The 14,004-nt window shown below is 35.7% G+C and overlaps 1 protein-coding gene across 5 annotated transcripts in view; it reads left to right on the forward strand.

Moving 5' to 3' along the window:
* The window catches only part of CSRNP3 (cysteine and serine rich nuclear protein 3), a 214,598-nt gene that overhangs the window by 180,257 nt on the left and 20,337 nt on the right, over window positions 1–14,004 (forward strand). For all 5 annotated transcript variants that reach the window (XM_079134433.1, XM_079134431.1, XM_079134434.1 and 2 more), the window contains one exon: window positions 9,488–9,747. In XM_079134433.1, coding sequence (XP_078990559.1) covers window positions 9,488–9,747 — 260 coding nt within the window. The remainder of the gene's footprint in view (window positions 1–9,487; window positions 9,748–14,004) is intronic.

Consider the following 14,004-nt stretch of genomic DNA (forward strand, 5'->3'; position numbering starts at 1 on the left):
AGGACTATATTGTTGAACCAGATGAAATACTGTTTGGGAAGTCTTTGAGCAGGTGGAAAATGCTGTTTAATCCCTCTAACAAGAGAGGCTCAGGGTGGTATTGAGAAAATGTAAAAAGCAGCAAAGCAGGTTAGGAGAGCTGAAGAATAGCAAATGTCTCCTGTCATTGTGTGAGAATGCCTCATGTGGCTTTATTTTACACTGAGATATTCCATGTCCCCAAAATATTTCTCCAGTGGTGGTAATGAATTGCATTGCCCTCTTGGTTGTAAGAGCGCGGGTATTCTGCTGAGGAGCCATATGGTTCCCATTTATTTTAACGTGTCTTTGACATCGGGAGAATTGCTGAGACAGCAGAGGAAAGTGCTTACACCCTGGACCGCAGCCAGAACTGCGGTTATTTATGTGTAGTAACGACTACCTTTTTTTTTTTTTTTTTCCACAAAGAAATGACCTGGTCTTAAGATACTTTCCTTTTTGGGATTTTAATAAAAGTAGACTGTAGGTTTATATATTTTGGAATAACTGTTACTTTAGTGGCAGTGAAATTTGTTTCTTGAGCATGAAGTTTTAGTGTTTAATTGTTCATGTGAGAGATTACAGAACAAAGCTGGGAAGTAGGTGGTACTTATTTTCTTGCTGATAATAAAGGAACATACTTTTTATTTGGTTTAACAGCATCACCAAGATAATACTCTGCATATGTAATGCTTTCCATCTGTAATTCATAAGGTTTTTTACAAAGGTAATCATTTCTTTTAGTATTCCTTTGAGGTAGATAAATATAATTCTAAAACTATTAATGGAGAAAACTGAGAAATGCAGGTTCTTTTTAATGTAATGTGTAGAATGGCTTGTATTAGAATTTAATGTAATGTATATAATGGCAAATATTAGAATTTAGATTTCATTGATTATATTATTTGATATTATTTTCCAGATATCAGGAGAGAAAAAAATATTTTCTCTATTATTTATCAGTAATACAGTAAAGAAGTACCTTTAAAAATGAGAAAACAAATATCTCAATGATATGTGTTCTACATGTAAATGTTAACATAGCTCTGGGAAATCTCAAAGATTACTCAGGAAGTTTTAATGTTGTCTAAAGAAATATAGTGTGAAGAGAGAAAAGAGGTGGTAACATTGACCAAAATCATGTGAAACAGTTCTCAATAGTAATTTTGTCAGGTGGCTTGCTGACTATTTGGAGCAGGAGAAAAAAAAGTTCCCAACTTCTGATCTGTTTTTGGCATTGCCGAGCAGAATGCTGTACACAGATTTAGCAAAACACTTTAATATTACACTGTGCTTCACCTATTTTGAGTATTTTGATGTATAAACATTATTTAAGTGATGGTTCATATAAGGACAAACGGTGCCAAGGACTATAAATATGATGGATGAATTCATGCAAAAGTCATATATCTAAATGAGAATGAAAATCAGTGAATCAGTCAGGTAGTGGTACAATTTTAATCTATTGGTTAATCTAAACTTGTTCTAGTTTTACAATTCACTTTCCCCAATATTAATGGCATTTTAATGTCAGATCTCTCTGCAGTCACATCACATTTTCAGGATGATGTCAGTTCTATGTAAGGGAGAGGGTTAGTGTCAGGTCAATTGTATATAAAGTACAATGCAATTTCCTTTTTAAAAAAAAATCTCTGCCCTCTTCATTTCACATTTCACATTTACAACTTTAAAGTATAATATTTATTGTTCTTGTCCTAACAAGCATGATTATGAAATACCTCCCTATCTTTTGTTAAGATTACTCATAAGGATTAGGAGAAAGGAGGTGGCATCTTTAATAAATAGAAATGTGTGGATGAAAAATAGCTAGTTCTGAAAAGTGATCACCTTGTGAGTTAATCACTTTAATTATTTGTGGCATGAAGGCTGAAAGATCCAAGTTTCAATTTAATTTTTATATTTAGCTTTCAGAATCTGCATCAGAATTTTCAGCAGCAAACCTTATATTTTTCCAAGATGAGAATACCAATTAGGTGATTGGACTACCCCTATAAAGGCAAATTCAGCTCACAGAACACTGAACAGCCTGGTCTGTGCCTGTCAGGAGAGACAGAAGAGAGCTGGTTCCTTCCATGTGAATCTCTTGCTGGCTCACGTGGATATAGCCGGCAGACTGAATAGATGACAACGTGACATGCATGTTCATGATCCAAAACAAAGCCTTAGTCATTCAGCCTCAAGGGTCATCTTATATTATTTCTGAACTTGCTATTTTGTTGTTGTTTACATGCATATGCAGTATTTGTACAAATCTTGGTACAATACCTATTCTTTCACATAGTATTATATGAGAGTTTTATTTTATTTTTGTTTAGTAGTGATTTAAGCAAAAGGGTCTCATCTTAATTACTCCACTTAGAAGCTGCAATGCACAAAAAGACATTATTGGTCTCAAGGGTAATCTATGGTGAATATTTTCAACTTAATATTAGAATTGGAAAAAAACATTTTTAAGTGGTTAAACTACCTCATCCTATCTATGAATTTTAAACCTCATTCTTCATTAGGATTGAAATCAGAATAACAACTGTTTCTTATGTGTGTTTATCATATTTTATTTTGTCTAGTCTACATGCTGATTTCCTACTTCCTAGGTTGGTAGATTGGTTTGAGATGAGGAAGAATGGAATTTAGAAGTGAGGGGAGAGAGTCACTATACTATTAAAAGCATTGTGAGATACATTCAGAACATAAAAGACCAAATATGTCAGTAAGAAATGGACATGGACTTAAAATTATGAGCATTGCAAAAGTGTGAGCTGCTTTTTCTTGATTTTTATTTTCAAATGCCACTTTCACAGTAATAAGGGCAATACTCTTTTTTAAAAGACCCCAATTCACCATCCATTTTGTTGATCATGAAGCTCTCTTACTGCCCCTGTCTCAGGTCTGATGATCTTTCTGAAAAGATGAAGCTCTTCAATTCCAAAACATTGAGTAGGTAATGAACACTTGCCTGTGTGATGCCTGGTATTTGTGAAGGTCTCTCTTGTTTGATTCTGTGTTTTGTACTGAGTATAAAATAACATTGACTTGGCCATAGGTAATAGATTAATTTGCATTACATACTATTATGGTTTCTTTATGAAGTGTCTCCCAAAAGTTCACATATTAAAAGGCTTAGTCCCCAAAGGTGGGGAAGTAATTGGATCGCTAAGCTCATCAATATTAATCCATTGCAGAATTCATGTCCCAATAGGCTATTGGGAGGTGGTGGAAATTGCAGGAATTGGAACTTAGTTGGAAGGGATGGGTCCTTGTGGGGGTGTGCCCTTAGGGTCAATATCTTGCCCCTGGCCCCTTCCCCTCTTCCTGCTTCAGAGCTGCCATAAGATGAGCAGCTTTCCTTTGCCATGATGCTTCGCCTCCCCTCAGACCCAGCATAAGCTAATGCCCTTGAACTGTGAGCTAAAATAAACCATTCCTTCCTTAAGTTGTTTTTCTTAGGTATTTATCACAGCAATGGAAAACTGACAGACACACGTAAGATAATTTGTATTTTATTCACGGTTGGAAAGAAACATTCTCAATTAGTCTGTTTTTGCTTTGCCTTTCATTCGCGCATGCCTCATGACAGTTCCTTTAGTATCTGTGTTTTGAAGCTTCTTTCACTTAAATGATGTACTGCCCTGAATACTTTTCTTGAGCAAAAATAACTTTAAAGAGATGACTGGGGCAAATATATTAGGGAAGCTTTGAAATGTGACTCATTGGAATAAAGGAGGACAATTAGAACAAGGAAAGAGTGCTTTTGATACCTAACTAGATTTCACTTTCAAAGCAATCACTCCCGTGTTTCTTGTTTGCTAGACACAGTTTCACTCCCTACTTGTGGTTAAGACCATGTGGCACCATGCAGGTGACACCATGCAGGTGACACCCTGATCAAGAGGGGCCAACCATGTGATGATGTCCAGTTGGAGAAGATAAGAAAATAACATCATAGGAAATTTGCCGAAGACATTTATAAATTCATCTTAACATCGAGCATTGAAAATTTATTTAATATCTAATTTGCTAATTTCTATATAAAATGGTTTCTGGTGAATCTGTATTTTCTGTTTGTAAGCTAAGCTTCCTGACTTGAAAATTGATTCAGTCTGAATTTGTTCTTCGTTAAGCAAGAAACAGCATGCCCACCTTCAGCATGTGATTAATTTGGTCTGCATGATTTAAAAACACAAATATTTGTCAACCAGGATTTACCAAGAAAACAAGTTTATTTCAATAATATCACTATGCTTATACTAAATTCTCTCCAAATTGAAAAATAAACTCCATCCATATACTTAACAAATCATCTGGCTTTTTCCTTTTGAGCTTAAGGCATAGGAGACAAATGTGTTTTTTTTTTTTTTTTAATCGATTTTGACCCAAATAGTAGAACCAAAATTTTCCACTATTCTTTGCTTGTTTGACATGAAACTGGACCATGAGCTTCTCCCACCTCCATGTGCAAAATTCAGAACCAAAACACACAACTTTGTCCTATTAATTTCTTCCTTTCCAGCAGGACTATGCTGATAATTGTTGACACTAACAGGAGCAGGTGTTTCTAAAGAGGGTGCTCAGCTTGCTGCTCAAACACTTGCTCCAGAGTGGCTGCTGTATGGTGGAATTAGTGGTAGAGAATCTGGTCTTCGGTTTTACAGACCCAGGTATGTGATTGTTGCATGCAGAGATCACCAAGCTCAGTGGACTCACACACACTAATGATGCTCAAAAATGGCTGAGGTATAAATCAGAAAGAAATTTTGATCATTTTCAATAAGAAACAGAATTGACAAATCAGTCAGAGAATTTTGTAGAATCAAAGATGTCTTCCAACCATGACCAAGTGGTTTATGAATGTGAAAATGGAATGAAGTTGGTTGTAGTTTCTTAGAATCTAGTATGATTCAACTTTGACACCTTGGTGTACTCATCTTCTGTATGGGATCGAAATATGCAGAACATGTGTCTCATCAGAGTGCTCACTTTACTGGGTGGTACTAGAAATATTGTCCAATTTTTATTTTTTGGTTTGCAGATTTATCTCTGTTCATGAATTTTTTCCTTATATAATTTATAGTACAGATTATTTTACCTTATTTTCCTACATTCTTACCCTGGCACTGTGAATTAGTCCATTTTCCAAATCCCGTATCTATTCATTTTAAGTATTTATTAGGATAAATAGCTTCTGCAGATAGCTAATAGGAATGACTCTGTGCCATCTATTCCTTTAATTTGCAAAGACCAATATTACCTCTCTGATAGGTGATCATTTTATAGTAACATCAATATGACCGGATGTGCTGACCATGTGGTTGTTCCCAAGAACTGTGTTCAAGCAGTATAGATAGTACGCTTTCTTACACCTAAATGTTTTTGCTTCTGTGGTTCCACTGAAAGAAAAGGAGTTGAAAGGCACTTAAAAATTGGTATGGAATATGAAATACTAATTATTTTTCAAAGCGGTAATGAAAGCCATATTCTCCTCTCCTTTTTTCTTGCTCTTGACCTCACAGTAGTAAAGCTAACACTGAACTTTGTAGATACACAAATTAGAGTTCAGTCATTCTGCAGAGGGCACAAATTACTAGGTAGGTATTTTATCAGGGCGATTTCAGATTCCCTAAGGCACATGTGCTGAATGAACTCAGTCTGTTTTTCTAGGCTTGAAGAACACAGATTCTTTTTTTTTATGACTTCATTTTGTGATGTTAGTCAAAGTGGAGCCTGGAGGCAGGAGATAGTTCAGAATGGCCCATTCCAGTGCTCTGATTCAATCATCAGAAGAGAGTTGTGGGTAGCTTCTAAGTTCAAGAAAGCCACACTTTAAATACCCTCAGTTAAGCTGATTTTACAGTATTTGAAAGCCTCTCCTTTGAATATATTGCATAGTCTTTGGGATCATTGTTTTTGCAGTGCTATTTATAATATGCAAATGTTAAAACAAGCACAGAAGAGCATGTTTGAATGCTAAATCTTAGCAGATAGGAGGAAGCCCTATTCCTGCATGCTTCCATAATGTAAGCCCTGCCAAGGACACAGCTAAAGGGCTCCTGCTTTCTGCCACTACTGTCATCCTCAAAGCCTCAGAGAATCACCTCTGCAGTCTGGCTTTTAGTGAAAGGGTCATTTGACATTTTGGGATGGGTTACAGAGATTTATCCAAAAGGATGAAAAATTCTTACAATATAAAAGTATACATATAGATCTTACTAAATTACTTAAAAATAAATTTGTCTGCAGTGCCACTAATGGTCTAAACAATAAGTAATAACATTATCAGAGGTGTTTATAATAATTGTCTTAAGTGAGTGCATTAAAACCTGTTCCTTTGTCTGTAAATTTATGCTTTGAAAGATAATGTCTTAAGGGCATCCTTTTTATGATATCAAGAACAACAAAGATGGAAGGTTATCATCTAAGCACCAGAGGTTATTCCTAGCCTCTTCCTTGTATAGTGGTGACAGATGAGGTTGTCAGATCTGGTGGCAGATTACTGGACAGATTGTTGAATTTTGCTTCCTATAGTGATCTTTTTGCATTTTGACAAATTCTTCTCTGTTTCAAGATTACTTAAACATACAGTTATGAAGCAGATCAGAGCTTGTAAATCAAATTCAAAAATTGTCTCTGCTGCCAGGAGTGTATTTTTTAATGAAAATATACACAAATGAATGGATAAATTATGTCCATATTTGAAAAGATTTGTTTTCTATCAATCTCTTCTGGGGAAGTCAAACAGTAGGAAAGAGGGAAAGTTGAGAGAACTGAATTTTTATCCTAATGTCATAATTCTCCTACTCTAATCTGCTGAGTCTCTTCATTCTGTTGGAGTTTCTCATTAATGGATTGGGAGCTATAGGCAGGAAAGCATTCCTGCCTGATTTTTCACTGATGTATTCCAACCATCTAGAAAGGGCATTACACATGGTAGATGCTCAATTTATATTTATTGAAGAAACAAATCCACAAAATGAAGTTAATCCTAGCAGCCTCTCTATATTTGCCTTGATTTTATGGTTGGAAAATGAGACAAAGGAAATTGTAGCCCCTTGAAAGAATATTCTTAGGTAAATCCAAAGCAATACTGTAGTGACTTTTATTTCACTGCTTACACACTCTCCAAATCAAGGTCATCTTTGAAATCAGCAGCAGTTGGCATCTACCAGAAGGGGTATGCAACCAGGTCTCCATCTACTAATCAACATTAGGGTGGCTTCAAATTACAGTGACATGGTGCCTGTGACATGTGCACTACTGGGCTAGTGAATCCCAGTTTTGTCACTAAATGACCTTGGACATGTTATTCAACCTTTAGTGACTTAATTTCCTAAAAATGCAGCCACAAAAAATATCAACTCAAGTAGTCGTAAGGATAGAATGAAACAATTCATATAAATTCTTTGCATGGTAAAACCCATAAGAAGTACTCCATAAATGTTAATGTATTAATTACTCTGGCATCCAGAAATTGCTTCTCAGTTCCTTGCTTCTTTCTTTTTTTCTGCTTGAGCATGTGCATTAGTTTCCTGAGAATGCCATTAAAACAGAACCACCAACTGAGTGGCTTAAAACAAGAGAAATCTCTTTTCTCACAATTCTAGATGCTGGAAAACCAAAATGAACATGTTGGCAGGATCATGCTCCCTCTGAGGGAATGACTTTCCCTTTCATATTCCAGCTTCTGGTAGCCACAGATACACCTTGGCTTTTGGCGGCATAATCCCAATCTCTACGTCCCTCTCCTCATGGCTTTCTCTCTCTGTCTCTTCCTATCATCTTCCCTCTCTCCATGTCTGTGTCCAAATTTATCTTTTTATCAGGTCAACAGTCATATTGGATGAGTGTTCACACTAATGAACCCATTTTAATTTAGTTTCACCTGTAAAGGCCCTATTTCCTAAAGAGATTACATCCTGAGGTACTGGGGCTTAGGACTTGGATATATCTGGGGGTGGGGAGGGAGAATCAGCCCGTGATAGCGTGATTCTATTTCTTTCTCCTTTAGTGTGCCTTTCCTTTTCCAGTAGGAATATCTTTCAGGTTTGGAATTTTGGAGTTTATGTTTAATTCTGTAACTAATGATAAATAGAAGTCACTCAAAGCCCCTAGCCTGGGTTACTTCACTATAAAATAAAAGGAGTAGTAGGCCCATTGATGTCTACCATGTCTTCCAGCTCCAAAGGTCATGTTGATAATACGACTCTCTTTCTCAACTGTACTGTGTACCTCGACTCTCCTTGATGCTCTGCGTATTCTGTGTATTTTTGCTATCCTTGTAACTAATAATAAAGGTTTTGATCCTCACCACAAAAAAGTATGGAAGTTAATTGATATGTTAATTAGCTTGATTTAGCAATTCTACAATGTGCACATGTATCAAAACACAATTGTTGCACATGATAAATATAATTAATTTTTGTTATTTAAAAAATAATTAAGCGCTGTGGTTGTGGTTCAGTGGTAGAGCACTTGCCTAGTATTTGTGAGGCACTGGATTCAATTCTCAATACCACATATAAATAAATAAAATAAAGGTCCATTAGCAACTAAAAATTTTTTTCAAATAAAAAAATAAATGATAAAAAAAGAAAAAGTTCTGAAATACTTATGGCATTTGCAATTTTCAGTACTTGGATTAAAATCCCACTGTCTATAATGCTGTTTAAAGGGGTGTTATTTTGTTTTTGTTAGTTTAGGTTGTTAATATATCTGAGTAGTGCCAGTGAGTCATTGTGAATTTTTATTGATTTTTAGAACTTTCTTTTTTTTAAATATTGCAAAAATATATCTTTATATACACATTAATTGTACATACTTATGGGATGCAGCGTGACATTTCAATACATGTACACAATGTATGATTTTCTGATTATGGTAATTGGCATTTCCATCTCCTTAAGTATTTATTGTTTCTTTGTCTTGGGAAACTTCCAACTCATCTCTGCTAGTTCTGCAGAAAATATATAATAAATTGTTGGCAACAATAAACACCCTATTATGCCGGAGAATATTAGAATTTATTCCTCTCATGTAACTGTATTTTGGTAAACAGTCAAATTTTTTTAATATCAAACATCTTTTTCTAGAAACAAGATTGAAGGTATGAAGGTTTGTATTTTGTCTTTTCTGATTATAATACAATACAATTTGTGTAAAAATAATAAAACCAAAATGCAAGGAATTAGGGGAAATGAGAAATTAAGTTCTGCCACTAATTCACAAATATGTAGGCAACATTTCTGAAAGTTTGTTTGGACTACCTTTATAGAAACACTTAAAAGTCTACTCTGCCATAGATCAAAAAAGCATATGAAAGGAAAATTTTTTTTTAGAGTCTGCAAAGGCCCCAAAGTGTTGAGCATAAATAGACTCAAGACCAAGGGGCATTTTCTTCACCTCAGCCAAGAACTGTTACCATTGGTGTTGACCGGATTTTTTCTTTCAATTCCAGCTTCCTCCATTCTCAAAAGGGAGAAGCGGCTGAGAACCAAGAATGTGCATTTTAGTTGTGTCACCGTGTACTACTTCACCCGGAGGCAAGGCTTCACAAGTGTGCCCAGCCAAGGGGGCAGCACCCTGGGGATGTCCAGCCGCCACAACAGCGTGCGCCAGTACACCCTTGGCGAGTTTGCCAGGGAGCAGGAGAGGCTGCATCGGGAGATGCTGAGGGAGCACCTCAGGGAGGAGAAGCTGAACTCCTTAAAACTAAAGGTAAGAGTCATAAACTCACTTTTTTGCAAAACTCCACAATAGCAATTTGAGCAAACCTTTTTCCATAGTCATAGATGGAACTGCATTTTACATGACAGACTGCCTGCTGAGCCATATTTTTTTTAAAGCAAAACAGTATAGTCTTTCATGGGAGACTTACTTGATATCATTGATTCATTTACTTCACAAATATTTACTATTGAACATTGCTAGATCACACAACTTGTGCCAGGGGGCTAGTGGGTAACCAAAATTAAATGTAGTTTCCTCTGCAAGAACTTACAGACCAATAGGAAAGGAAAATATTAATCAAGTTGTCAAATGAAATCACTTTTTTTTTTCCATTCAGTGCTATAAAGGAAAGTTGTAAAGCACTATGAAAGTGTATAACAGGAAATTCATGTGGTCCAATAGGTCAAGAAATGCTTCCTTGAGGAAGTGAAATGAAAATCTGAAGAGGTAAATAAACGGAGAATTGGCAGGAATGCCAGGCTTCAGGAAAAGCCAGAGATGCCTTGTACTAGGAGGGAACAGTGAGCACACAGAGGTTTATATGACCGGAGCCAAGGCAAGAATAGTAAAGTAGCATGACAGAGGTGGATTGGGTTTTGTAAAACATAGTAAGGCATTTTTTCCCTCATCATCTTAAGGAAAATCAAAAGTCAATGGTTTTAAGATCAAGGTTGGAGTGCTAAAATAATGTGATCCAGTTCTCGTATTGTGTAAGACTAGTTTGGGGCAGGAAAGGCCATGTTGGGGGAGGAGGGGACCTAGGCAGTTAGGAGAAAACTCAAAGTCTAGGAGATAGGTGATGACGGGTTAGGTTAGACTGAAGCAGGGGAGAGGAAGAAAAAGGGATAAAGGAGAAAACTAGGAAGTAAAATCAATGGTGCTTAATGATGGGTTGAATTTGGAAGGAAGAGGGAGGGATAATCAGGAATGACAATTACGTTTCTGGCTTGCAAAATGGAATGGGTGTAAGTAATTGTATTGTTTGCTAGGATAGGAAATGACAAGCGACACAGGAAGATGCACAGATTCCGGGGGGGTGGGTTTGGATAATGAGATCTCTCTTGGACATACTGATTTTGCGAGGCTTTTGAGTTTTCAAGAGGTGTTGGGAAGGCACCTAGGTAGAGATTCCTGTCCTTGCGTCACTTTAGAGATTAAGTGGAGAGAAGTACAGAAATTCAGAAAATGTCTTCTGTCAACGCAGAGACCTTTATGTTTGTATGGATCCATCACCCTATCAATATGTAGGAATATTCTGGCATCACTATCTAGTGACAAAGTGAAATATTTTTAGGTAATCCAAGGACTTAAAAAAAAAAGGGTATTCAGTAAATGCCTGAAGTACTATAAGCCACCTGTTACTTTAATCTCTATGTGAAATCAATCGGCAGAGATGTGGTATGTTTTGAAACACCTTATTTTTTATACATTTTGCAAGTCATGTATGTGCCTTGTTCCCAACTGTATGGCAAAGCAATCAATTAAATCAAACCTGGCATAACCTAGCCCAGAGCATGTCTCATATTTCCTTTGCCAGTATTTCAATGAACGTCCCTTCAGTTTTTCTAATAGCAATACACCATTATTTTGTGATTTATGATAGCTTTTAATGTACCTTAATTTAGTAACAGTTACAAATTTGTTTCTGAAATCCATTCTCTACCTTTGTAACCCACTGCAAACCTCCTCTGCAAAGACTGAAGTCATTCTTCAAATTCAAATTTTCGTAGAAAAATAATAATGGTAGATAATCATTAATGATTTTTATTTGCCAGCATCGTATAAATATTGTTTAATTTGACCCTCACAGAAACCCAGTGGGATAGGTAAATTATCAGAACATGTTTACAACTGAGGAAAAAGAGAAAAACAAAGATATTAAGTAATGGGCTCACTCAGAAAACGGATTGTATTATCTTGTTGCTTCCTATTCTTAAATTAATTGATTATCCCCTATAGGTATTGGGGAAAAAAAAATCTGTGTACCTATGGGGTGGGGGTCATCCTCCTCTGGGGTTTGATAGTGTATACAATGGTTTTTAACATCTGGGAGACTGTAATTTTATATGAGAACCAGAAGATTGACTGTGATGAACTTTTCAGATGCTTAGTGCATGTGATGGACATGAGGGGAAGCCACAACCTACAGCATCCTTCCTCCATATCAGGCAGTGATATGTCTGGTACATCTCTGATATATTTGTATACAGATACTTCCATGCCTTTAAAAAAATAAAAAGCTAAAGAAGAAAAGAAGAAACAACAAAGAACATCGTATTATTGATTTATTTTTAAAATAGTGCTTAGTGTCGGAAGTTGGAGGCAGCCATCTGAGTGGATGTCATATGTCAGTTTGTTATTAATAAGGGGAAACATGCAGTTTTCCTTTTTGGCAAAGATGTAAACAAAACACATTTGGTTTTCATTGCTACTTCCAAATGAATCCCAAGCTAAAGGATAACGGGATTCTGAAGTGATCTGAGCTTAGCCTCAATGCATTTGAAATATTCAGAAACACATGGTACATGAAGTTAAAATATCACAGCAATGTGGACCAGTTGTCTCAAAAATCTGGGATGAATTAATGGAGAAAAACTTGTATATTTTAATTGAAATTCCTCTAGCATATTAACTTTTATGATTAAAAAACATTATTGACTGTACTTGTCTGAGATCTAATTGTACAAAATCTAAAATTAGTTATGTAAAACATTAGGAATCTAAAAATTTCACTCTGATATTTAAAATTTCATTACCTAAAATGACATTTGTTTTGAAGCATATATTCCTCTGGGATAAGTAAGACAACAAATGTGTCTACATTGATTCCATTATTTTGAGTTAGGCAGAGGATCACTGGTACAGAAGAGGGATCCAAAGTGGAACTCAGGAATTGTTGGAGCCAAACTTTTCCCCCTTGGATTTTTCCTGAGATGATCCTCTGGGAGTTACTATCTGTTGAGTAAGGGCAGAGGGGAGGTAGCATCTGACAAGTCAAACATTACCAATTCCTCATGAGAGAGCCCAGGCAAAATGCCAAGGGACACTCAATGGATTGGAACTGGGTAGCTTCCCTGCCACTTATTTAAGAACCAACCATCTTAAAAAATAAAGAAGATTTCCCTTTCACTGTTTCTTCCTGTTTTTCCAGGACATCTTTACTGAGTTCCAATTGGGGAATTATTTATTCAGTGTTTCTTCTCCCAGTGATGCTTTAATAGAGAAAAATGACTAAAAGGAAAAATATACATACACACTTGTAGACTTTCCTCATAATAAATATTTTGGAAACAAAATAAGAATAGAAATTTAGATTTTGATTGTAAAATTGCTTCTTATTTAGTAAGTCATCTAAATTAGGTATATATATATATATATACCTAATCATATATACATGTATATAAATCATATATACAATTATTTTTGTAGAACAAATCCAATTCTATTCAGGGGACTTAAGTGTGTCTTTTTTTGTTGGTGGTGTTGATGTTTTAAACATTGTCTATAAACAACTAGTGAGAAAAAAAAAAAACTGAATGAATAAAATGCATGTTCCTAGAAGAAATAACTAGCTGTGGATTTCTAAATTACAGAGCACAATTTTCTTTCTCTGTCAAGCCCATTCACACATGTCATACACTTCACAATAATCAATGCAGTCATCTTAATACTATACTCTTTTCCAAATTAAGTGCTTAGATTTCATCATCGGCACCACATTGTTGAACAATTAAATTAGTTTTTACTTCCATTTCTCATGTATCTGTAAAATGCATTAGGCAGCCATTTGTAAGTAGGAGGCTTGGCATTCGCATTGCCTCTGGGTTCTATCTTACTGGATTCTACTACCTTATTTTAGGAAATTTAATTTAGGTTCCACAGCTTTGACTTCCCTCTATTTCTCAATGATTTTGCAACCCAGGTTGTTCTACTTTGCTTTCTGAGATTAAGGATCTATCCCTATTCCTGTTACCAAATCCAATAGCTTCCCAGAGTTGTGCTCTTTTTTCAATTTCTCAGTCATATAGTCCTTGAATAATGCATGGTTGCTGTCTCCCCTTTCCTAACTAAAAAATAAATGAATAAGTTCAGATTTTTAACTCATTCTTTTAAGACTAAACTCTTAAAACATCCCTATGTAAGTCTTTAACCCCATATCTGAGATTTATTACTGTTTTATTCATTAAGCAACTTAACTCATGCAATATTTTAATTTTCTACTCCACCTCCAGCCCTCCCCCTTGT

This window comes from Sciurus vulgaris (assembly GCF_902686455.1).
Source record: "Sciurus vulgaris genome assembly, chromosome: 3".
Lineage (NCBI taxonomy): Eukaryota > Metazoa > Chordata > Mammalia > Rodentia > Sciuridae > Sciurus > Sciurus vulgaris.